Consider the following 26,119-nt stretch of genomic DNA (forward strand, 5'->3'; position numbering starts at 1 on the left):
TTTCGTGGTAAGGTATTGATTTGCCTCTTCATACACAAGTATTAGACTAGGACGTTTCCACAAAAGTTGACAAGGTTAGTTGAAATTTGTATGCAAACGCCCGTTGTGGCCGAAACTAACTCGACTGTTGTGCAGGCTCGAAAAGGAGTCTTGAAGCGACCACAATGTCAGATCGCCCGATCAAATACGTTGCGAGGACTGTTTTACACTGCAGTCTCAAGAGCTAGAGCACTATAGACAAAAGTGGTTGTGAGTGCATACAAGCTCATTTGGAGTAATGGCATAGTCTCACAATATTGTTTTTGTCTGGCTCACCAAAAGTAAGCCCACAGTTGTGGCTTCATGACAGGAATGCAAATCATCAACATGGTGCACATCCCTGGCAAGATTGGCCGTCTCCCTTTGCTTCTATGGTTGATAGGAGCCCTGATTTTCGCAACATGGGCAATGTAACTACTTCCTGCGTTGTCTCCGCCAACCTGGTGGCCATGGTGTGTAAGCTTACTCGAGACTCATCGTGCGAACGACCTATGGACCACTGGGATCATATAGCGTGGGACTAGGTACTCATGGCTCCTTGCAATATCGATTTTCCATGCGACCTGAGGATAATGATCTTGTCTCGGCTAGCATTGGCACGAGGGCGTGGCTGTCACTCGCCGGGATGCTGATTCAACAGTCGAGGTTGTCCGATGCTCTATATTAGTCCGTTTGCACCCCTCGATATAATGGGCACCGTTAGTCTTTTGTAGATTCAGTCACACTTAGGGCTCTGACAATCACAGTGGCCATGGCGCCTGGGAAGATTGAAGAGGAGCGCACCGGCTTCGATCACTGGCGAAACAAAGCTGATGACTTATCGGGTAATTTGAATGCAAGCTTGGAGGAATGGCGACTCGAATCGGAACGGATAATTCTTCAACAAGCACTCATCAAAGATGCAAAGATTGTGCGGCTAGACCATTCGGGCACTGACACAATATGGGTTGCCTTCATATCTCTCACCGATTCAGTCTCAGATAATCGGGAAACGGCAGTGTACACAGCACGAAAGGCATTGATGAAAGGTCGAAAATCTACCGGTAAAAAAAGTTTGCCAGTGCCTAAAAAATGGGCTGTTGTTGCAAACGTGTCTTCGATATCAACCAAGTCAATCGACGAGGAATCACTTGGAAGAATAATGACCGGATGCCCCGATGGTGATACGTTGGCGGCTCTGAAGCAAAATATTCGACATGCTTTGAAGAGAAAGGAGTTTGCTGGGGAAAATTTCGATTCAGAAGACTCCCATACCATCCCAATGGAAGAAGCTATGAAGTTGTTGTGGTGCCATGTACTAAGAGTCAGAGCTGAGTCAATTCAAAGCCATGATACCTTTATGAGGCATGGCGGTGATTCAATAACAGCAATAGAACTTGCAACAACAGCCCGAGAATGTAACATCGGCATCGATGTTCCGACAATAATCCAGCATCCACGACTTCGCACCATGGCAGCAGCGGCGTGCTTGATAGAGCAGGAAGTAGTTGGGACCCCGGAGCCGTTTTCTCTGTTATCACCAATTGAACTTCCTGGAGTTTTGGAGACGGCCTACGAACAATGCGAAATGCTTAGAGACGAAACCATAGAAGACGCCTACCCTTGCAGCCCACTACAAGAAGGTCTCATGGGCTTGGCTATTAGGCAGCCTGGCTCATACATCACGCGCCGGTCGCAGCCGCTACCCCCGGATATAAACGTCAATCGATTCAAGGCGGCTTGGGAAAGAACCATTAGCCAGTGTTCAAATCTTCGCACGAGGATTATAATGTGCAGAGTGGGAGCTGTCCAGATTGTCTGGGAAAACGACATATCTTGGGATGATCTCTCTCTTTCCCCACAATCGAGCACCGGACAGGACCTTCATGTGGCATATGGAACGAGGCTCAACCGCTACAGCATCTCTAGAGATCCTACTAGTGGTAGGTTTCACTTCATATGGGTAATGCATCACTCCATTTTCGACGGATGGACAGTTCGCGCGATTCTCGAGCTGCTATATCAGCAATACTATCATTTGGAAGCTCCTCCAATCACACCAGCACCGTACTCTGGGTATATCAGATACATCAAATCTAGCAAAATTACGTCTTCCATCGAATACTGGAGGAGTCAATTATCTGGTGCCAAAAGAGCAACATTTCCACCAAATGCCTCCTCGGACCGTCATAAGGAAGGAATAGCCGGCCATTACAAGCATGAAATATCTCTGCCAGGCATGAAACAAGAATCGATGACAATGGCCACGGTCCTACGGACAACCTGGGCAATTTTACTGAGCAGATATTGTGACACCAACGATATCTGCTTTGGAACTACGGTATCCGGTCGTCAAGCCCCCGTTGCCAGCCTGGATAGAATGCTTGGGCCGGTAATTGCGACAGTACCTGTGAGAATTCGCATTGAACCGCCCCAACCGATATCACAGATTCTTTTGACTGTACAGAACCAAGCAGTTGAGATGGTTAAACACGAACACTTTGGACTACAAAATATTGCCAAACTAAACCCTGACGCTAAGGACGCCTGCGACTTTTCTAGCTTGTTCTTGATTCAGCCGGCTATCGACTTAACTCCTCGAAATGCAAATGACGGACAAATTCTTGCGTTTGGCAACCTGGCTGAGGAGGCAATGCAGAGTTTCTTCAACTATCCGTTGTTGGTGCAGGCGCAAATATCCAGAAGCAACGACATCGAGCTGATAATGACCTACGACTCGGGGCTGTTACAAGAATTCCAAATCCAGGCGTTGTGCCATCAGTTTGACTGCGTTCTTCAACAACTGGCACGGTCAACTGCCTCAGATACGGTTGGCTCTGTATCCGTGGCCGGGGATTGGGATCTCCAACAAGCCATAAGGTGGAATGGCACTAAACAAGTAAAACTACTTGATGGTTACCCAGGTTTTGTACACGAATTTATATCGGACCGAGCTTTAAAGCAACCGGATTGCGAGGCAATCTACACATCCGCAGGATCCCTGACCTATCACCAATTGGAAGTTCAATCCACGAAATTTGCCAAGCTCTTACAGCTGAATGGGGTCAAGCAAGGCATGATAGTCCCAATATGTCTCGAAAAGTCTATCTGGGCTGTGGTTGCCATGTTGGGTATCTTGAAAGCTGGTGGTGCTTTTCTCCCTTTGGATCCATCGCATCCCAAAGCTAGGAGACAAGGACTGATCGACCAAGTCAACGCCCAGCATTTGATTGTGTCACCGTTAGACTATGCTGCTAACAAGGACATGGCGAAGAATGTTTTACAGATTCATGAGAACTTTGATACGCCTATTTCATCCCCTAAATCCAGCAACTACGCCACCAACCTAACCTCAAACAACCCCATATACGTCCTGTTTACATCTGGGTCTACCGGTACACCGAAAGGCGTGTTGGTAGAACACGGAGCAGCCACAAAGAGTATATTGCAACAGATACTTAGTTTTGGATTTGGGAAGCACACCAGAACGATCCAATTTGCGGCATTTACATTTGATGTAGCCTTAATTGACATTTTTGGAACCCTGGTAGCTGGCGGCACTCTCTGCATTCCCAACTCAGAGGAGCGACTATACAACACGGATTCATACATCGAGGAAGCTTGTGTCAACACTGCTTTTCTAAGTCCATCTTTCTTGCAGACTTTGAATCCCGAGAAGGTGCCCAGTCTGAAGGTAGTCGTTCTTGGAGGCGAGGCCGCCACGCCAGACCTGGTACGAAGGTGGAACAAACATGTAAGGTTGATAAATACGTATGGCCTCACAGAATCTTGCATTTGGAACACCATTCACGAATTTGGATCTGGAGATGAATCCCCACGAAACATTGGCCGCAGTTTTAACAGCAACTGTTGGATCGTGGATCATCATAATAATGATCGACTGGCACCAATTGGATGTGAGGGCGAGCTTGTTCTGCACGGTCCTTGTCTTGCACGAGGGTATGTGAACGATAAACTATTGACTGATAGCGTATTCAAGCAATCGTTCCAATGGCTTCCAACGAACATTTCTACGGGTGGAAAACACTGGAGGTTCTTAAAAACTGGCGACCTCGCGAGATATGCACCAAATGGTGACATCGAGCTTATTGGAAGAAGAGACACACAAGTCAAGTTAAGGGGCAGGCGAATCGAACTTCACGAAATCGAGTCGGTGATCAAATCAGTCCAGTCCGAGTTTACGCATGTTGCTGTGGATCTCGTCCATCTACGAGAACGGGATCACCTCGTTGCATTTATTTGTTCGAAGCCACAGATTAATGTAGACACCTCAGAGCACGCGACTGCGTTGGATGGTTCTGTTGATGTCTTGACCGCCGAAGACACCATGCCAGCAGGTCTCGCAGAGAAGCTGGGCGACCTGCTTCCAACCTACATGACTCCCTCATTCATTTTACCTATCAAATTCATGCCATTCACAACATCTTTGAAGCTAGATAGAAAGAAGCTGAGAGCTTACGCACAAAGACTTCCACCTGAGAAGCTTGGAGAGTTTACTGCAGAGGAGAGCGAAAAGGCACCACCGATAACTGATATGGAGCACCAACTTCGTGATTTGTGGGCAGATGTTCTACAAATTAAAGCGGATGACATTGGTCGAAGGGACAGCTTCATGAAAATCGGAGGAGACTCCATTTCAGCTATTTCACTGACCTCACTTGCTCGAGAACAAGGAATCAAGCTTTCGGCTGCACGTATATTCGAGATGCCACGACTTTCCGAGATGGCACTGGCGGCCGTACGAACAGATTGCTCCACGACGACAATAACAACAAAGCAATTCAGTATGATTCCGACAAAAATGTTAAACACCTTTCTAACGACGGTGCGCGAAAAGTGTGATTTGCAACATAGTCAAGAAATTGAGGATGCTTTTCCGTGCACACCACTCCAGGAAGGGTTGATGGGACTATCCATCAAGGATCCTGGCTCATATCTAACAAGACGAGTAATTCGACTTCCGGAGCATGTTTCAATTGCCAAGTTTCGTCTTGCATGGGACAAAACCGTAATACAATGTGCCAATTTAAGAACCCGCATAGTATCGCATGATGGAAAGACTTTCCAAGTCATCGTCAAAGATGACATATCGTGGCAGCACACAGCAATATCTGGCGATCCATCAACAGCTCTGAAGAACGTTGAAATAGGTTACGGAAGCAGGCTATGCTACTACGAATTGATTGAGGGAGACGGAGGGGCAGCGTATTTCGCACTTTGTTTACAGCATGCCATTTACGATGGATGGGCTATAAGAATTGTGCTGGATGTATTACAACAAGCGTATGATGGAGGCCCTCCGCTTATACTGCATCCATATTCATCATTTGTCGAACGCATACATGCTACGGACAGGAGCTCTGCTCAAGCATACTGGCTAGAACAACTAGCTGGCGCAAAAGGAGCAAATTTCCCGGAACCTCCGACTTCTGGCAAGGTGGCCGAACGGAAAATGCCTGCCATGGACCATTCAAAAAGTTACTTCTCGATGTCACTACTGAAAGGTTCCCAATTTACGACAGCGACGGTCCTTCGGGCTGCTTGGGCCATCGTTCTCGCAGAGTACTGTGACACAGCTGACATTTGCTTTGGAGCGACGGTATCCGGCAGACAAGCCTCGGCTCCTGGGATAGAACTAATGGCCGGGCCAACTATAGCAACAGTGCCCGTGAGGATAAAGCTTGATAAAGAGTTAACCGTGTCTTCGTTCTTATTAGCCGTTCAGAATCAAGCCTCAGAGATGGTCGTGTACGAGCAGTTCGGAATGCGAAACATTTCACGGTTGAGTGAAGACATTCGCGAGACATGCAACTTCACAAGTCTTTTAGTTATTCAGCCGCATAATAAGTCTGGATCGACGAGCGACAGACCTGCTCTGCTACCACTGGGCACGGTAGTGGACGAAGCTGCTAATATGTTTGCAAAATATCCCCTTGTGGTGCAGGTTGGCTTGACGGGATCCGACACCGTCGAGCTCGCGATTAGTTACGATAGTGCGATACTGACCGCAGAAGAGGTTGTGGCACTTTCGCATCAAATTGGACATGTCGCCTTGCAACTGGTTCATCAACAAGACCAGCGGCTCGCCTCGGTTTCTGTGGCTGGATCGTGGGACCTGCGCCAGATTCAGAAATGGAACAATGAGCTTCAGTTGAGAAATGATGAAGCCTGCGTTCTTGATTTGATATCTATGAGAGTTGAACAAACTCCATACAAGGAGGCGATTTATTCAACGAACAGCTGTTTATCTTACTCCGAACTAGATCGCCAAGCTACAAAGTTTGCCTTCTACCTCGCTCAAATAGGTGTCCGACGGGGAAGCATTATTCCAATTTGCTTTGAAAAGTCCATTTGGGCAGTCATTGCGATTCTGGGGATTCTCAAAGTTGGCGGAGTCTATGTTCCCTTGGACGCTGCAAGTCCCATCGGTCGGCGCAAAGGTTTGGTAGAACAAGTGGACGCAGCGATTATTGTTGTCTCACCGTTACAAGAGATATCATGCAAGGGTCTAGCAAACAGGATAGTTGTAATATCTGGAGAATTTTTACGCCAAGTTCCTGAGCAGGAAACGATTGTCCGCCATGATCTATCACCGTCTGATCCAGCTTACATCTTCTTCACATCTGGGACAACGGGCAAACCGAAAGGTATCGTCGTTCATCACAGGGCACTGTCTTGCAGTATAAAAGCCCACTCAATCAGATACGGAATTTCCAACCGTACACGACTATTCGAATTCTCTCACTACAACTTTGATGTTAACGTTATGAACATCTTCTGCACATTGACCGAAGGGGGGACCGTTTGTATTCCGACAGAAGAAGAGAGACTGTATACCCCGTCAGACTTCATGACAAGAGCCCGAGTTGACTTCGCCTGCTTTGCACCGTCGTTTGCAAGAACCATTCGCCCGCAAAGCGTTCCACATTTGAAGACCTTGCTTGTTGGCGGCGAGGCTCTGGCGAAAGATGTACAGGAAATGTGGTGCAATGAAGTCAAGCTCATTAATGGGTACGGTCCTACGGAGACCACCATTAGCTGTGTGGCTTATGATGTGGTATCTTCAAATCGCTCCCCTAACGTCATTGGGAAACCTTTCGCAAATGACTGCTATCTGGTAAATCCTGATGACCACAACCGACTCACGGCGGTTGGGTGTGTTGGCGAATTAATCATCCACGGACACAACGTTGCGCAAGGATACTTCAATAATAAGGAAATAACCAAGCAAGTATTCTTGGAAGGTGTTGATTTCTTAGGACCAGAATTGTGCGGAGACACTCGAAGGTTCTACAAAACGGGTGATTTGGTCAAATATCTACCTGATGGCAATATTCTGTACCTGGGAAGAAAGGACACCCAAGTCAAGATTCGAGGCAAGAGAATCGAAATCGGGGAGATCGAAGCCACGATGAAAGGAACAATCTCTGGAGTCAAACACGTCGCTGTTGAACTTGTGCGGCTCAATACTCGCGAGGCGTTGGTGGGATTTGTATGCTTTGACCTCGAAACAACAGAATTGCAGCGCGACACATTGGAAAAGACGAATCACCCTGACATAATTCCGTTGGATGATGCAATTAAAAAAGTTCTCCTCAAAGCAATTAGTTCCATGAAGGAGACCTTGCCGGCTTATATGATTCCGTCTATATTCATACCTCTCCGCATTTTCCCGTTCTTTTCATCATTAAAATTGGATAGGAAGACTTTGCAGGGAATTGCTACGTGCTTGGATTCAAAACAAATTGCGGCCTTCAATTTGGCGAGCAAGTCAAAAGTCCCACCTTCTACGGACATGGAGATGAAGCTTCAAGTGCTGTGGGCTCAAGTGTTAAAGATCAGACAAGAAGAAATTGGCAAACACGACAGCTTCCTGCAAATTGGTGGTGATTCGATAAGTGCAATAGAACTGGCGACAATCTCAAAGGAGCAGGGAATAAATATCACCGTTGCCAACGTTTTTGAGGCACCGCAGTTGGAGTCACTAGCGGCCATTGCTATTAAGAACAGCCAGGGCGTAAGCAGCGAAAATGTCAAGATTTATAAACCATTCGGCTTAGTCGGTAAGCCTGAATCGGAGAATATTATGACAGAGATAGAACAACAGTGTGGATTACCATCGACAGACGAAATTGAAGACGTCTTCCCTTGCACCCCTCTACAAGAAGGTCTCATGGCACTGGCAGAGAAACATCCTGGGTCATATGTCGGCAAACAGTTGTACGAAATTCCTCGTCATGTCGATATCGAGCTATTCAAATGGGCATGGGATCAGACCGTTCAGTTGTGCTGTAACCTTCGGACTAGAATCGTTTGGGTGAAGAGCAAGTCGTGGCAGGTTCTCCTGAAGACGACGCAAGATTGGGAGTTCATGAACCTCAAGACGGCCACTGACGCTATGGATTCGCTATCCAACACCAAGATGCGGTACGGAGCTCCTCTTTGTCGTTACTCGCTTGTCCGGAGCGATAGCGTGTTTTATTTTGCGATTTCTATTCATCATGCGGTTTTTGATGGTTGGACCGTGAACATTATCATGGACACTTTACACAGGATGTACTATCGCAAGGACGTTCCCCATTTGCAGCCCTACTCCAATTTTATCAATTATACATTGTCTGTTGATGTCACGGACGCACAGGAATACTGGAAAAGGCAGCTTGAAGGGGCAGAAGGAGCTCGATTTCCACCGCGATCAAATCAGGAAATCGTCTCAGGCTGCACTTCCATGGTAAAGAAAAAGGTAGCATTTGGCAATTCAAGGGAGACTTCCATAACAAAAGCTTCCATCTTACGTGCTGCTTGGGCGATTGTCATGGCACAATACGGGATGACCGACGACATTTGTTTCGGCGCAACAGTGTCAGGACGACTGGCTTCCGTACCGGGAATCGCTAATATGACAGGTTTAACGATTGCGACGGTACCAGTTCGCGTTAAACTTGACTCGCAACAGTCTGCTTTATCATTCTTACAGGACATCCAACACCAGTCGTCTGACATGGTAGCCTACGAGCAACTTGGTCTACAAAATATTGCGAAAGTCAGTCATTCCGCTAAAATGGCATGTGAATTCAACAGCCTGTTTGTAGTGCAGCCAGTTCAGAGAAGCCAAGAGCCCGGTCATGATGGTAAACGCATTCTGCAGGCTGCTGAAATTAGTGAGCAAGTCGTCCTGGACTCTGCAGATAGTTACTTCAACTTTCCCCTTACCGCGCAGTGCATCTTGAACGAAAAAGAAGTTGAGCTTCATTTGACGTTTCAAACAGATGTACTGTCAAAATTTGAAGTCACAGCATTGTCGAATCATTTCAGCCATGTCTTCAGCCAACTTCTATCCCAAGACAGCACGCCGTTAGGAAAAGTATCGGTTTCCGGCCACTGGGATGCTGACACAAAGGCTGGATGGCAAAATACAGATCAGGGCTTGGCGATTGTTGATCCTCGAAATCATCATAACCTGGCGCCGATTGGATGTATTGGAGAACTGCTTTACATTGGTACAAATGTATCTGTGAAATACCCCGACAGTACGGAACTTAACTTCGATGACAATCCAGACTGGGCGACTTCGTTGTTGAGCGATGGCAGGAAAGCCTTCAGAACCGGCCAGCTTGTCCGTTACTCAGAGACTGGAACTATTATTGCTATGGGTAAAATGGAGGGCGCCAAAACACGACAATCCCGTGTTGTGGTTCAGGATAGTCTGCAAAAGTATCCCTCAGCTCGGGACAAGAGGAGTTTGATGGAGACCGAGGCGAGCCTTAGCACTTTGTGGGCACAAGTTTTGGGCTTAGACGATGACGACGTATCTCAAAGTGATAACTTCCTCGAGATCGGAGGCGATTCAATAAATGCCATTGAATTGGTTGCACTGGCGCAGAGACAAGGCATTAATTTGACTGTGCCTATGGTATTTCGCAATCCAGAGCTGGCGTCTATGGCACGAGCAGCGGCAGTAAACCTCAAAGAGATCACTTATGAGGCATCCCCCTTTAGCTTGATTGAATCCCCTTTGGCCGCTGAGTTGGAATCTAACGTGGTTACCAGCTGCGGTCTCTCATCCTTTGACGAGGTTGAGGATTTGTATCCTTGCACTGCGCTCCAAACAGGACTCATGGCTCTCACTGTTACGCAGCCAGGGTCGTATGTAAACAAGAGCGTCTTCAAGGTGGACAAAGCTACTGATACGGAAAGATTTATTGCTGCGTGGAACCAAACAGTTGCGACCTTTACAAATCTCCGCACGAGAATAATCCTCGATTCTGGTCGTGCTCTACAAGTCATCACCAAAAAGGGGACCGCATGGGAACTCAATCCGTTGGACCTGAAGGTTGAAAATATTCGAATGGGCTACGGTCAGCCTCTCTGCCGTTATGGCCTCGACAGAGATGCTCAAGGGGATGAAGTGTTTGTATTGGTGATGCACCATGCAATTTACGACGGATGGACTATGAATCTCATGGCAAATGCCTTCCGGAGGGCATATAGCGGTGAAACCGGAACGCAATTGCAGCCTTATGCAAATTTTATAAAATACAATCTGTCTCTGGACAGTCAGGATGCTGCCTCATATTGGACAGCATACCTTGACGGCGCCACACCATCATCGTTTCCTGATTCAAAACGTACTCGGAAGAAGGGAATGGCTGGTGGTTCCGGCTCATTGAGCAAAAGGGTCTTGTTACCGAAAGCTCTGGAGTCTCCAGCAACGAAAGCAACACATGTTCAGGCCGCCTGGACATTGCTCCTCTCGAGATACTGCGCTTCAAATGATGTGTGTTTTGGAACTACAGTTTCTGGCAGGCAAGCGCCAGTTTATGGATTGAACAACATGCCAGGCCCAACGGTGGCTACAATCCCGGTAAGAGTTCGACTCGAAAGGTTGGAAACTATGTCGCAGCTTCTCTCGGCATTGCAAGAAGACTCGTCCAATTGTGTCCCACATGAGCAGTTTGGTGTGCAAAATATTGCCAAAGTCAGCCCAGAGGCACAGGCTGCCTGCACCTTTTCAAATCTACTCGTCATTCAGCCCGGATTTGAGGGCTCTACGACGAGACCAGGAGATCCAATGTTACTTCAACCTCAATCGACAGAGTCAACCGTGGGAGATATGAACAGCAATTTTTTCAACTACCCGTTGGTGATTCAGGCTTTTCTGTCAGAAGACGAAGTGGAATTCTTCTTCACGTATGACCGGAGAGTTATAACCGCACAGCAGCTCGAGGCTGTATCAAATCAGCTGGATCATGTTTTAAAGCAAATGTGCGATAAGAAGGACCAACCGCTTTCCGAGATATCGCTTGTTGGACCGTGGGAGATGGAACATGCTATTCGGGCCAGTGCGCTTCGAGAACCTACACATGCATGCACCCATTGGCAAATACTGGAGCAAATCCAAAACCGACCGAATGATGAAGCAATCTCGGCTTGGGACCAGACTCTTACATACGCGGAGCTTGGGGCTCTTGCATCCCGACTCGCCCAAGAGTTGGTTAGGTCAGGTGTTGGATCGAATTCGCCTGTTGCAGTGTGTTTTGAGAAATCATCATGGGCAGTGGTAGCGATGCTGGCAATACAATACGCCGGAGGCTCAATTGTGCCGGTTGATTCAGCGACGCCAAGGCACCGTCGTGCGGTCATTATTCAGGAAACCGGGTCTCGATTTGCCTTGGTCTCACGACAGTTTCATCAGACATTCGGAGATATGGGCATTCCAACTTTTGTCGTTGACGACGAAGCTGTGTCTAGCTTACCAGGTGCTGAACAGTTTGTGCCACCTGAGATCCAGCCAAGTAACGTCAGCGTAACTCTCTTCACATCGGGGAGCACCGGAAAGCCGAAGGGAATTCTGCTCACCCACGAAAACATTTGTTCTTCAGCAGATGGTTACGGTGCTCAAATGTCAATTGGACCTGGGGCAAGAGTGTTCCAGTTCTCATCATATGCCTTTGATGTGGCCATCCTTGACATATTTACAACTTTGATCCGAGGCGGATGCCTTTGCATTCCTTCTGATCATGATAGAATGTATGATCTTGCCGGTGCTATCATGCGATCAGAAGCCAATTGGGCATTTCTGACACCAACTGTTGCGAATACGCTATCACCAAAAGACGTACCATGTTTGACGGCCCTGTGCCTTGGAGGAGAAGCTGTATCAGAAACCACAATACAGCAATGGAGAGATCATGATATTCAGCTGTACAGTGGTTACGGACCGGCTGAGTCGTCCATATGCTCCTCGAATTCGTGCATAGTCACAGCTGAAACCCCAACCAACATCGGAAGACCAATATCAAGCGCGTTCTGGGTGGTCGAGCCGTCAAATGAGCGCAAATTAGTGCCAGTTGGTTGTGTTGGAGAACTTCTCATTCAAGGCCCGTTACTGGCAAAGGGATACCTCAACAGTGACGCAACTTCTAATGGCAAGTGGCTTGAAAACATTGATTGGTTACCGAAAGGGTTTCCGTCCAGAGGGTTTCTCACGGGAGACTTGGTACAGCGGAATGCGACGGCACATTTGCATATATTGGAAGAAAGGACACTCAGGTCAAACTGCATGGACAACGCATAGAGCTAGCAGAGATTGAACACCATATCTCTGTAGCCTTACTTGAGGCTGATACCGTAGTTGTTGACCTTGTTCAATGGAATGACAACCAGGCTCTCACTGCCTTCATCAGCTTACCCCGTGATGCTAATAGGGCCAAGCTTGCCAGCATTTCACCCAAGCTTTCTGCTGCTTTACCATCAGCAATGATCCCGAAATATTACATCCCAATGCAAAAGATGCCGATGACCCTGTCAGGCAAGTTAGACAGGGCAAGCTTACGCAAAACTGCCGCAGAAATGACACCAGCGCAGCTACTGCAATTTACAAGCACTGGGTACCGCGCGTCTCGCCCTTGTAGCACAGAACTAGAGCTGAGCATACGGCATCATTGGTCCGAGGTACTGGGAATACCAGAGTCTACTATAGGAGCTGAGGATAACTTTTACCATCTTGGTGGAGATTCCATCAGAATTGTGACTCTAGCTCAGCGTATTCTGAAGGCATACGGCGTCACACTTGGACTATGGCTCATAAATAGCAAGGACACCACTGTTGCTTCCATGGCAGAATTGATTGAGAGCACTGCCGTTGGCGAAGGATTAAGAAAGGTGCCGACTCTCAACCTCGAAATGGAGTTTGATTCCATCGTCAACCAGGCTTGGAATCTGAGGAACGTAGTTGACAGCCCGATCACAAAGCTACCTAAAAACGCTACAGTCTTCCTCACAGGCGGCACAGGATACCTGGGGACCGAAATTCTCAGACAACTGCTTGCATCAGATAACATCTGCAGAGTCATCATATTAGTACGAGCCAAATCAACCTCCCACGGCCTTGAACGTGTCAAACGAACAGCCCAAATTGCAGGTTGGTGGGATTCTGCCAACACCGACAAAATAACTATCTGGCAAGGCGATCTTGCCAAGCCGAACCTTGGTCTTTCAGAGGATAATCTACGACACCTACAGGGCAAATCAACAACACACATCCACGCCATTATTCACAATGGGGCAGTCGTGAACTGGAACGCAGACTACAACAAACTTCGTCGCGCAAACATCGATTCTACAGTCCAACTCCTCCGACTAGCCACTTCCTCCACAGCAACCAAATTCGTCTTCGTCTCAGGCGGCATGAAAGAAACAGACCAGTACAACAACGAAGATCTCTTCGCCAAATTACTCCCCAAATGCGGCTACGTACAAACGAAAATCATGGCGGAACGAATAATCCTCGAGATCGCGTCACGACTACCCGCGCTCCAAAACCGGATATCAGTCGTCAAGCCAGGTCTTATTATTGGCCCGACACAAACTGGAGTTGCGAATATAGATGACTTTCTGTGGCGCGCAGCAGCTACGGCCGTTTCGATGGGCAAGTGTCCTCTCGAAGGAGAAGCATGGCTGCACATTGCTGACGTGGAGTATGTTTCTGGCATAATAATCAATCAGGTATTCTCTTCGGAGATATGCACGTCGGTAGACATGCTGGAGGGGATGTACATGTCCACGTTTTGGGACCTGATTCACCAGGAACTCTGTCTTGAATACGATACTATCCCCTTTCCAGAGTGGGTTAAACTGGCGCTCGAGCAAGTGAATCGTGTTGGGGAGAGACATCCTCTCTGGGCGGCTCAGCACTTCTTGACGCAGCCTGATGGGCAATCTTCTCGCCCGGATGGGTACGTTACACCCCAGGATATGTGTGACGCTATGAGGAGTAATGTGCGGTATCTGGAGGGAATTGGCTTTATTAGACGGTCAATTGGGGGGTTGGGTATCGTGAATGGGGATGTGATTGGTAGGTCAAACATGGCAGATTATGAAGAGTGAGGCAGTTTAATGAATCTGAGATGGAACATACATTGTGTCGTTGAAATTGTCTGTTAACTATTTTATATACATTAAATATACTGGAGAAAATGCCATCGTTTCGCAATCACTTGTTATACTTGATATAAAAGGACTGCGTCGAAGCCACATCCCAATCCTCCTTCTTCTTAGCATCGCCGTATATTCTCAGCGCCCTCATAACAAACTTGTACTTCCCAGCGGGGGCATACTTCTCCGAATCAAGCTTACCATCCCAGGACCACCAACTAATCCCCCTGGAATTCCAATAGCTAGGGAACCCAAAAGGTTGGCCAATGGACTTCACACCCATCACCTCAGTGGTGAGATTCTTGGGCGGACAAGTCGTCATGGGGATGATATCGACTCGAATCTGTGAAGATCCAAGAGCGAGGCCAATGTACACTGCTGGCAGGACATCCTGGCTACCTGCTTTTCCGGGGGGTGGGAGATTGAATGTAGTGTTGTTAGGAACCTTGACGTAGTTCTTGGAGTCGTTGGAGTTGAAAATCCAAGATTGATCGGAGGCAAGGACAGTGGCTTTACCAAGAGAGCCTGTGAGACCCTGGTACGGCATGGAGAGGGACGAGCCGTCTGTGCCGTTGACAGTGATGTATCCGGACCAGAGGGGGAGGCGAGAGGCGTCAAGGCCAGACGGTGGGGTGGGCATAACTTCAACAACGACTTGTTTTCCGGGGGCGACGGTAACGCTATCCTGGGAGAATTTGAGACTGGCATACGAGTCGACTGCGTCGTTGGGGAAAGCCATGGGGTATATGGACCCTTTTTGAAGAGTGTACATGGTCAAGGATGCGACTTGGTTGAGCTTGTATGTGACAGAACTTTTGCCAGTATTGGAGATGGTAAAGTTGAGCTCGCGGGCTAAATGGTCTGTGTCGTTGAAGGACAAGCTGGATGGGGATAGTAAGGAGGTGGTGTATGCGGCATCGTATGCCTGCACCATGCCGCCGCCCTGTTGGGCAGCCGGTGCGAATTTGTTGGAGAACTGCTTGCCGTCGTTGAAGAGCTGGGGGTTGGCGGTGGCAGAGAGAAGGTTGTTGATTAGTTCGGGATTGCGCGTGCCTCGCACTTGGGAAACCAAGGCGATGATGGCGGCTGTGATGGGGCACGACATGGAAGTGCCGGACAAGACGGCGTAGCTGCCCTTGGCGACTGGGTATGTCGACAGGATATTGCCTCCTGGAGCTCCGATTTGGGGTTTGAAGTCCATCTCCCAGGTTGGGCCCCAAGAGGAAAAGAGACTGATCGATCCTCCAGTGAGAGTGTTGTTGACTTGGCCGACTACGGAGGCGGCCTTGCTAAAGGAGGTGATGTCCAAGGTGACTGTAGATCCGGCCTTGAGGCTGTTGACCCAAGCAGCACCCGTCTCGGGGGTCACCATGCCAGCACCTTTCATGAGGGAAGCAGAATCTCCGAGTGTTGGGGCGAAATCGCCAGCAACATTGTTGTAAACCATCATATACTTGGCGCCCTTGGCAGCCAAGTTGACGGCCTTGTCGGCGAAGAGGCATGTACCACGTCGAACAAGCACAATATATTTGCTAAGATCGGGTGTATTCGCGGGAAGTGGAGTGCAAGCGTCATTGGCGATTGTGGTATCAAAGCTCGTGGCATAGAGAGGCATTGAGACGCTGGCAAGTGCTGGTGTGCCCGGCACGTAGAGGAAATCAGTCTTCTTTGCGCCATCGACACTGAAACTGGCTTGAAACTGCACAGACGGCGTGAGGACGTTGTCATATGACGCTACGGCGGTGACCTTCTTGCCGTTGGCTGCGGTACTGATATAAAACAAGCCATGGTCGCCATCATTGCCAGCTGAGATGGTGCAGGGCACACCTTGCTCGACAATTCGGGAAACGGCGACGGCCCATGGTTCTTCGGTCCAGCCCCGAGCTCCAACAATAGAAGCGCTGATAATCTGGGCACCATCCTCGAAGGCTTTGTTAAAGGCAGAGATAAGAATATCAGTGCCAGCCAGGCCATCGCATCCAAACACGCGGTACGCTCCGAGTGTAACACTGGGCGCTGCACCAGTAAAGCCATGCACATTTGGCTGGGCGGCGACAATGCCAGCAACGTGCGATCCATGACCTTGGCAATCCATGGGGTCATTGTCAGGAACCGGGGTATTGTAGCCCGTGTAATCATCACCGACAAGATCGGTACCAAATGAGACCAAGCAGCCCTTTCCAAAGCAGTTGTTGCCCAGAGCAGGGTGCGTGTAGTCAATACCTGTGTCGATAATGGCTACTCGTACACCCTTTCCAGTAATGCCCTTGGCTCTGAGCTTGTCGACCTGAGTCATGATGTGAGGTGAGAAGGTGTCAGCGGTTTTGTGGTCTCGTGCTGAGACTTTGCCAGGTGCTGGTGTTCCGACTACTCTCACATTGGCGTCGGGTACACCAAAGAGGTCAATTGGCCAGATGTGCTTGACTGCTGGCATCTGTGCAATCTTTTGTGCCTTCTTCTCGGCATTTTTAACATCGTGTAGCTGAATAGATACACCCTTGAAGAGCTTGTAGTCGAGCTTCATACGGGTGGTAACTTCACCATTGAGAGCGCCGACAACGGCTGAGGCATCCTAAGTATCAACCGAGTCAGCTAATTGTACTTTCTGATGATTTACATTTGGAATAATAAGGTCATACTTACATGGCCGTCTTCGAGCTCCACGATATAACCTCCCGGAACTCGGGCTGCGGCAGCCAGAGCTGTGGCCGCAGTCGCAAGAAGCGACATGAACATGGCGGTCCGAACCATGGCCGCAACCTTGGCTTAGACGGCTACCGACAATCTCGATAATAACAGAACACACAAGGGTGAGGCAGGAAAAATAAAAGACGAGAGGGAGAGCGATGCGAGGCTGGCACAACCTCAAAGACAGAGGTCGGTGAGGGCAGATATACACATTTTGGTGGGTGTTGAATCACACCCAACAGCGTGGACGGCGTGGCAGGCCATGGCCAATGCAATTCATCAACAAGATCGATGTATCCTGTAAAACAATCTGAGATAGTAAGCTGTCCATGAGACCTAACAATGGCCCTGACAGGTAGCCAGGCTGCATTGAATTAGCTTGATGCGTGCCTCATGGGTGGGCTACCGATATCACCTTGGACCTGCTCCATGCGGAAGGTGAGCATAGACCCTGCGAACTAAACCCGGAGCGGGGAGAATTCTCCAAATTCTCCAACTCGATCGATGTTAAGTCTCAATCTCTTGATTGAACCAACAGTCTCTGGCCAGGAATCCCTGTGCGGAGATGGAAGGCATCCAAGTGGCCATTTTATTTCTATTACCCAATGCTGAACCGGCACCGGCGGCGAGACAAGCAAAGAAGTTTAAGAGATGAGCATTTCCATGGTGTGATAACAAAACGTGCATAAAATTGCGCGTATTGTCTCCAGTGTTCGGTATACGCTTCAAGCCATTGCGAATTGCTGCCAAATCACGGCGTTTGCAATTTCCTCTTCCTCTGAGATGAGCATACGCAAACGTCTGCTTGAGAGTCCATTGAGTTATTGGGCCCTGCGGTACTAGAGCCGCGACGTCCTCTTATTGCGGTGGTACTAGCAAGACTAGATTTCATGTCAGGCCTAACTGCATTCTGCAGTTGTTGGAAGCTGCAAAGGCGCCGAAACAGGAGACCCAGATAAGTTCTCTCTCAGGCGAATCCTGTTAGTTCCTAGCCACAAAATCTACTCAAGTTCAATGGTTGCTAGTGTCCTTTGTTCCTTTGTTCGTCTCCTACTTCATTAGGAATGGCACCTCGTATGGTTAGCTAAGGCCCGCCAGGTACCGGTCAGCGCGTGCTAATGTCTTGCATTGATCAACGTAATGGCAATGCAAGCTCCCCAATATTTACAAATGCGTCGACGAAAGACCTCTCGGTAGCTCGGGTTTCCGCAGAAGTTAGACACTTAAATTGGTGATTCCAGGCTCCTGGGGAAACTGTGCCATCACCAACCATCCGACCACACAAGTCATTGCGGCTGATCAACAAACACAAGCGTCGCGGTCTGGAATCGCCTTTGATGTCCGTAGGCAGAAGGTAAATAAAATGAGATAATTTATTGTTTCCGGTAAGCATCCTGCAGTAGACTGAGAAAATAATTGTCCGTCATTGCCGATCCCGGGACAGGGGGCGACCGATGGCATGATGCTGCAACCAACCAAGGAGCTCGCCGGCAATCTAAAATGTTATGTTCTTGTTGTACATGTTATATATGCTACAGTGGGTAGTCATAAGTCTTTGAACACCCGCTTGTGCCTTGAATCCACTTTTTCTAGGTTTGATGGTAGAAAGAGTTGTTCAAATACTCATACCAACAGAAGGGAAGACGGCAGTTGGATCTATCGGTTTCGAGTCATATGACAGTCGCTCCATTAGAGCGTAGCAGGGGATGGGATATTTGTAAACTCAGTGCCGAGAACTTGATTCATCCAAATTCCAATCTGGTTGGCATCTTTGCTTCCAAGGCCGGCTTGAGAAAGACGAGATTGCCAATCGGATACGTCTTGTATTGAGCTCGAAATAAGTTGCTCTTGGTTGAAGTTTTGCCGCTCCCCAACACCAAACCGCTCAATAACGCCATGCCTTGCTTCAAAATGGACTTTGCACTATGAATGGTTAGCCACAGAAAGACCACTAAATAGGTTGGCACTCACATCAAAGGGTAACTCAGGTCGCTCCCTAGGATCCTCTTCAAACGGATGAGTGCAAAAGGTGAATCGCGGTGTTTGGCCATATATCCAATCCCTAGACTGCAGTTCCTCGTAACCGCTCTTCACTTTCGGGTCCTGTAACGCGTGTGTATCGAACTCCGTACGCAAGTCAAACTCACCATACATGGTGCCAAATTCTCTGATCACAGCATCTTTAAACACCTCAACATCCACATCGACGTTCCTTACTGGACTGCGAACACTGTCGACGCCTCGAGCTTTGATAAAAGGCTCAGCCGGGGAGCGCAGCATGCCTGATATATTCGAAAGGTTTGGGCTGCGAAGAAGGCATGTACCGTGATGTAGTGACCGCAGGCGAGTAAGCTTGTACGCAGACCCAGATATCTTGAACGTACTCCCTGCTGGTTTCCCGTCTACTTGGACATCTATGACGATGTCATGCCGCTTGTTGACGCTGGTAGTTGGTCGTCCTAGGCTCTTCAAAGCTCGAACCACCATTTCCGCATGCTTATCCCGATCAAAAGCTTGTGGAGGGCAAATGACACTGAAATTGACGTTTCCAAGATCGTGAAAGACTGTTCCACCCCCAGACCGCCTCCGAACAAGCCTAACCGCTGAGTCGTCCCATCCAATGTCCTTTGGGCGGTTTGCAATCTGTGCTAGTCGAGGCAGATTAAGCTCCATCCAGGGGTTCTGGTTTCGACCAAAGACCACGCATGGCGAGTTCACGTATAACAGTAAAATTGTAGACTCTGGCGGTGATATTTGTAGAAGTCTATGCTCCACGGACAGGTTCAATAGCGGATCATTGGACCTTGATATGTAGACTTGTGTCTTGTTGCTGTGGTGAGAGGCGGCTTCGGCGGAGAATAACCGCGTCTGATGGCGTGCCGCAGCAAGAGGCAAGGTAAGCCTCCTAGTTAATGAAATCCCGCGAGACATTTTGCTGAAGTATTGAGGACAATCGCTGAACGCAGATGCAGAAACAAGGACCGAGGGGAATGTGTATGCTTGCTGTCAAGGAGACATGGCGATTTATGTCACCAATCGCGATGTTTGCAACCAAGGGTCCGAGAAAAGGGTTGTAAGTTGCGCTGGGCTTCAATTATGAATCAATTGAGCACACCGAAATGGATTGCAGGTTGCTGCTCAATGGCTGTTATGGCATTGTTTCTCAACTGAGCCAGGAGCTTCTTGAATCTTGAGGTTCCACAAGAGCTTTGCCGTCCGCCTCAGGTCGTTGAGGTCAAGTTCGCTCAGGTACGTACCTCAAGGACCCACAGGTGAGGGGATAAATCTTTACCCAACATCATTGATGGGAGTCACCTTGTTGAATTTGAGGTATGAATCATCTGATATCGGAGGTCAAATCTCGTCGATTCATTATACAACGGATCTATCTTGTTATAAGGGCCTGATGCTCTCAATCTTGGACTTTGATATATTTCATACCTAATTGCCCTTGTAAAACTTGCAAAAACCATCCATCCCCATTGCTGCCCCTCCCCCACCAAGCCAAAATTTCGCCCTCATCACCACCGAGATCGGATTCCGTCCTCCAAAAATCCACTCCTACTGCTTCCCTCAAACTCTCTTCAACACCTCACCGGACAAGCACAGCATCATCAATTGCCCAGCATGTCCACCTTCGGACACTACTTCCGGGTCACCACGTAAGTCCTACCTGCCTCACCTCACCACACACAACAGAAGACTGACACCGCTACTCCATCCAGCGCCGGCGAATCCCACGGCAAATCCGTCTCCTGCATCATCGACAACTGCCCTCCCGGCCTTGCCCTCGTCGAAGACGACATCCAGCCACAGCTAAACCGCCGCCGACCAGGCCAATCGTCCATCACAACTCCCCGCAACGAAAAGGACAGAGTCACCATCCACTCCGGCACCGAATTTGGCCGCACCCTCGGCACGCCCATCCTCCTCACAGTTCCCAACGAGGACCAACGACCCAAGGACTATGGCAATAAGACCATTGACCTCTACCCGCGCCCCAGCCACGCCGACTGGACCTACCTCGAAAAGTACGGCATCAAGGCCAGCTCAGGCGGTGGTCGGAGCAGCGCACGTGAGACAATTTCCCGTGTCGCTGCTGGGGCCGTCGCTGAGAAATGGCTAAAGGAGATGTACGGCGTTGAAATCGTCGCCTTTGTAACATCAGTCGGCAATATCAAGCTCTTCGAGGACGCGGAATCCATGAGCGCTGATCCCGCGTTCCTCAGCCTCGCCGACACAATCACCCGCGAACAAGTTGACCAGTTCCTGCCCGTGCGATGCCCCGACACCGAAGCCACGAAGCGCATGGAGGACCGCATCGCCGAGCTGCGCGATCAAAACGACAGCACTGGCGGGACTGTGACGTGCGTCATCCGTAATGCTCCATCTGGTCTGGGAGAGCCTGCGTTCGACAAGCTCGAGGCTTTAATCGGCCATGCTATGCTCTCCATCCCCGCGGTGAAGGGCTTCGAAATCGGCTCTGGGTTTCTCGGCGCGGAAATGAACGGCAGCAAGCACAACGATCCCTTTATCCCCGCCCCGGCCCTTGACGAGGCGGTTCGAAAGACTGGTATTCCCCGATCTCGTCTGCACACCAAGACCAACAACTCTGGTGGTATCCAGGGCGGCATCTCCAACGGCATGCCCATCTTCTTCCGCGTTGCGTTCAAGCCCCCCGCGACTATTAGCCAGGACCAAACTACTGCTCTTTACGATGCCACGGGCGAGGGTGTCTTGTCTGCAAAGGGACGCCATGACCCGTGTGTGGTTCCTCGTGCGGTTCCGATTGTGGAGGGTATGGCGGCACTGGCTATTGCTGATGCTGTCATGGCTCAGCATGCTAGATCGATGGGCATTCAAATGGCCAAGGGGAGTTAGGTAGGTCTGGTTGAGCGTGGAGTGAGGGAAAGTACGTAAATAAGAAGCTATCGAAGAGGGTTTGGAGTTTAAGGGCGCATGTATATGGGTAAAAGTCGTTGGTTTGCAGATAGGATACAAAGAAATGATGAATAGGACAAGAGAAGGCCATCTCCGGCATTGAAGTTGCAATCACTACAAGGGATGCACCTGTTTTAACACCGGTGTATTTAGATCCGGCACCAATTGGATTAAATTCGCGGGCTGCGATGAAAAGGCCCAGGCGCAAGTACAGACGTCATCCAAAACAATCGTATCCGATGATAGACTTGCATTTGCCATTATACAAAAAAAAGTACCCCAAAGCCCGTGTCTGTACAATATTCCATATCCCAACCAAACGCTAACCCAGGTATCCCTGCGCACAAATCCTCCTTTTGAATTCCGTGATAGTAATAAAGTCGTAAAAGAATATAGTTCACTGTCCTACAATCGAAATAATAAATTTCAAGGCTCGCAATGCAAACGCCACCCAGTAATCATTGAGACGCAGTTCCGCCACTGCATCCGGGTATATGACCAAGTTTCATCCAGGTCCAAGATTCAAACTCAATGCCGGCAAAAAGTATCAGTGCACACACGTAGGTCGTCAAGACGCCTCGGAAGATTGACAGTTACTAGCGCCCTTGGCCGCCGTGTCCATTATTCACATCGTGGTTCTCGAACAAGCCAAGTACGTCACCAGGCATATATTCGAGCCATCCACTCATAACGTCTGGTTGCTGCAGACCCAAGGCACCAATATCGATATCTTGACTGTCAAACGTAATCCCGTCCATGTTTCCATTTCCAAAACCCCAGGATGACTGATATGGAATGTTATGTGAGTAGTAGGCGTTGCTACTCGGTGTTGTGCCCCCACGACTTTGGCCTTGCAAGTTGCCATCTGCAATGTTGCTAGCCGGCGACGCGTTGTATGTCTCATAACCAGCAGAATGATGGCTGCCAGGGGTAAACCCAGAGGGCACATACACTTTTGCTCCTTCACCCCCGGAATCAGAAAAGCCATCGTTCGCAGCCACGGCGGGAGTTTGGCCGACCGTGTTCGATAATGTGGATGGTCGCCTCGCCCGCGTCCATCGAGGAGAAGCTACTGGGCCGCCCAAATTTGATGGTGGAACCGCCGGGGGATACATGCTACCCGGCTCCGCAGGCATGCTCTGCCTAATGGGATCGTAAAGCATATTTCCTGGCGGTGTGCTTGCTTGGCGTTGCTGGACGCTTTGTACATTTGGAGGCGGGCCATTACTGACTACAAGCCCATTCGAGCTTTGATACATCAAGGTTAAATTTGAACTCGGTGAGTTTGCGGTTCCAGCCAAAGTCCAAGCAATGGGCGGAGGTCCAATTTTTGGTGAAGCTTGTGTCAAGTGACCAAAGTCGCCAGCACCGCCAGGCTGAATAGGTGGTGTCTTTGTGCTCTCGTACTCTTCCAGCGTGTATGTCTCACAGTCCCAGATTCCTTTTGCCTTTTGGTCCAGAGCTGTTAGAATGTACTTAACACCTCCCCAGTAGGCGTGCATCTGCTGTAACGAATTATAACATCGCTGATAATTTTGGTTGGCAGCGGAAGCAAGAAGCGAGTGTCTCGAGTGCTTGGTGTTTGTAGCTTTTGGCTGGGCCGTGGAACGTTTCGCCATGGCCGGGGGTGAACCCTCTCTGGAGGGACCTTCTGAGGCATTCGCGCTTGATTCCATGAGGAAAGCACAGGCGGCAATATATATAGGCTGGCTGGTAAATGGGTTACCAATGAAGCTAATTGGATCTATGAGATCTGCAAATGACAAAATGTCGCAAATTGTTTTGGCACTGCTCATGCTTAGCTCTCGGCTGTCAGGGAGAAGCTGGTGCTCAGTTCGAAGTTCCCCAAATGGTGTCAAGAGAGTTGGCTGGTGTAGAACAATAAACAGAGCGTGAAACCAAAAATGTAGAAGGATAAATGTTGTCCCTTGTCCATTGTGCAAATACGCCTTGAAGTTGGCGACATTGAATTGTAGGCGGGTATCCCAGTTCTTGTACATTTTCGTAACCTCGTGCTCCATTTTGGCCAGCTTGCTCCATTTGTCTTCGGTAAGGTCGCGGGCGTCGCGAATATTGTTCAGCACGTCAGAAACGCGTCCATAGAGGTGGATGATGTGTAGAAGGACAGGAAACGGCATAGGCCATCCCGTCGCAGCATCCACACTTGCGGCAGGGAAGGGTAGCTCAAAATCGTCATCCCGAAATGTTACCGGTCTCCCAGTACCAGACGAGATGACCCGGTCCAAGAAAAACACGGCCCAAAAGGTGTCGATGCGTTCTTGCTCCACCTCCTTCTGCTCTTCAAGGCTCAGGGCATCCGACTCACTAGTCTTTCTGTCTTCAGGACTCTCCGAATCTCCATTTCCACGGCTTCTGTGTCTGGTATACCACGGATCCTTTTCACCTTGATATTGTATACCAACACGTTTTTGCAAACCCAAATCGACTGCCATTCGAATCGCAAGCCCAAGGTACATCCACAATGCACTGTCTTGGTTCGCCCCAAAACCTTCATAAGCCATAAGAAGCAATGCTTGAACTGCTCCAACCGATGGACACGGAAAGGTTTCAACAGTGGCTTGCTTGGCTCGCTGAGCAAAGACTTGGCCTCTCTCTGTCCTAGGCATTTTCTCGCTCCCAACGGTTACGTGAGAAGTATCGGAAAATCTTGCCGCAATTGCGCAGATAGCATCCACCAGTATTGGCTCAACCCTCTTCTCCATCACCATTTGGATAAACTTGGGTTGTTTTAGGAAAGGGTAGTTGCAGCCTAGGTGTTGGAAGAAAGTTCTGACCAAGGCCACAATAAGCGGATGAACGGGCAGGTGGCTGCTAGGATCATAAACCGGCATGTCCTCAACCACAGTGTCACTACCTGCGGCGATACTGCTTCCACGGATACCGCTCGGGTTTGACAATGGAGATGTTGCGGACTGCGACCCCCCAGTGGACCTGCGTCGGTCTCGAACAGAGACGACCATCTGCTTGAACCCCGGCACGATGGCGGTTGGGCCAAAGTATCTAAAATACGGAACGCGGTGATTGTAGTTGCGGCGCAAAGTCGGCGAGCTTGGAATGTCGTCGGTACTTGCAGTGGGATGAGAAGCATGATGAGTCGGTGGAGAAACGGGAGGCTTGAGCATGTCTCTATCTGTTTGGGGTGGTTCGATAGTAGGCGATGGGTTGCGAACGACAGCACTTTTGTGATATGGAGATGCAGAGCCAAGCTTGTTGTGGTCATGAGCGCTGCCATGACCGTTGCCATTCTTGTTTGCGGTAGCAATCGCCGGTATTGAATCGGGTTTCTTCGGCGCAACATTCTTGAAGTCTTCCACGGTCGGAATATCTTCTATAGCGATTTCATCCTCCTCGGTGCACAGCTTGGCGGCGTCAAGCCCTTCGCCGGGGGTGTCTTTTCGATTATCTTCTGGATATCCTTGGCACTGATGGCCATTTTTCGTGCATGTTGAACACACCGGTCGCTCGCCCGCGCATCTCGTTTTCCTTCGTCGGCATGTCAAGCAACTGTGGCAGTAGTCAGGTCATCAGGTTGTTCACTTGATAATAATTTCCCCGCTTCGGTTTGACTTGAAGTTACGGTTTCGAGCTCGAAACTTGGTCTGAGTCTGAGGAAGGTTGCGGGGCGGACAGAGCAGGTATTGCGTACGCGAATACGCATGATAGCGTCAAAGTTAGGGACAGAGTTGACTTACGCAGCGTTGATTCTTCGTCGCTTGGACGGCGGTTGGCCCTGGTTATTAACGAAACGGATCTGGCGAGGCGGCGGAGGACCCGAATCCGTCTTGTTGAGGAGTGAGGTCATGGTTGATTAGACCATGGCGATGAAGAGTGGTGTGGTGTGATGTTTCGATTGAGTTATTGTGGCCACAGGTGAAATAAAGGGCGAGGCGCCCCTTGACTCACGGGGCGATGGAATGCGCGGGCTTAGTTGTCGCGGGTCGGTTGACTGTGGTCAAACTGCTCTTGTGGCAGTTCACGATGTTTTAGCGCAGGC

At 49.3% G+C, this 26,119-nt stretch overlaps 5 protein-coding genes across 5 annotated transcripts; 2 read left to right on the forward strand and 3 right to left on the reverse strand.

Annotated features, from left to right (window-relative positions):
* Positions 1–790: 790 nt before the first annotated feature.
* On the forward strand, positions 791–14,427 carry VFPPC_02332 (non-ribosomal peptide synthetase NPS4; the record flags this gene model as incomplete). Its single annotated transcript, XM_018282000.1, has 4 exons — positions 791–3,751; positions 3,804–3,935; positions 4,019–12,538; positions 12,592–14,427. 4 exons carry the CDS (start codon positions 791–793, stop codon positions 14,425–14,427), a joined length of 13,449 nt encoding a protein of 4,482 aa, XP_018146287.1.
* Positions 14,428–14,533: 106 nt separating this feature from the next.
* On the reverse strand, positions 14,534–17,226 carry VFPPC_02333 (peptidase; the record flags this gene model as incomplete). The annotated part of the gene is made up of 2 exons (XM_018282001.1): positions 14,534–17,047; positions 17,119–17,226. The coding sequence occupies 2 exons, from the start codon at positions 17,224–17,226 to the stop codon at positions 14,534–14,536; spliced, it is 2,622 nt and encodes an 873-aa protein (XP_018146288.1).
* A 1,626-nt stretch (positions 17,227–18,852) lies between these two features.
* On the reverse strand, positions 18,853–20,094 carry VFPPC_02334 (lipoyltransferase; the record flags this gene model as incomplete). Its single annotated transcript, XM_018282002.1, has 2 exons — positions 18,853–19,086; positions 19,135–20,094. The coding sequence occupies 2 exons, from the start codon at positions 20,092–20,094 to the stop codon at positions 18,853–18,855; spliced, it is 1,194 nt and encodes a 397-aa protein (XP_018146289.1).
* A 696-nt stretch (positions 20,095–20,790) lies between these two features.
* On the forward strand, positions 20,791–22,044 carry VFPPC_02335 (chorismate synthase; the record flags this gene model as incomplete). The annotated part of the gene is made up of 2 exons (XM_018282003.1): positions 20,791–20,825; positions 20,889–22,044. The coding sequence occupies 2 exons, from the start codon at positions 20,791–20,793 to the stop codon at positions 22,042–22,044; spliced, it is 1,191 nt and encodes a 396-aa protein (XP_018146290.1).
* A 656-nt stretch (positions 22,045–22,700) lies between these two features.
* VFPPC_02336 (C6 transcription factor) lies at positions 22,701–25,927 on the reverse strand (the record flags this gene model as incomplete). Its single annotated transcript, XM_018282004.1, has 2 exons — positions 22,701–25,629; positions 25,818–25,927. 2 exons carry the CDS (start codon positions 25,925–25,927, stop codon positions 22,701–22,703), a joined length of 3,039 nt encoding a protein of 1,012 aa, XP_018146291.1.
* Positions 25,928–26,119: the final 192 nt, after the last annotated feature.

This window comes from Pochonia chlamydosporia, chromosome 2 (genome assembly GCF_001653235.2).
Source record: "Pochonia chlamydosporia 170 chromosome 2, whole genome shotgun sequence".
NCBI lineage: Eukaryota > Fungi > Ascomycota > Sordariomycetes > Hypocreales > Clavicipitaceae > Pochonia > Pochonia chlamydosporia.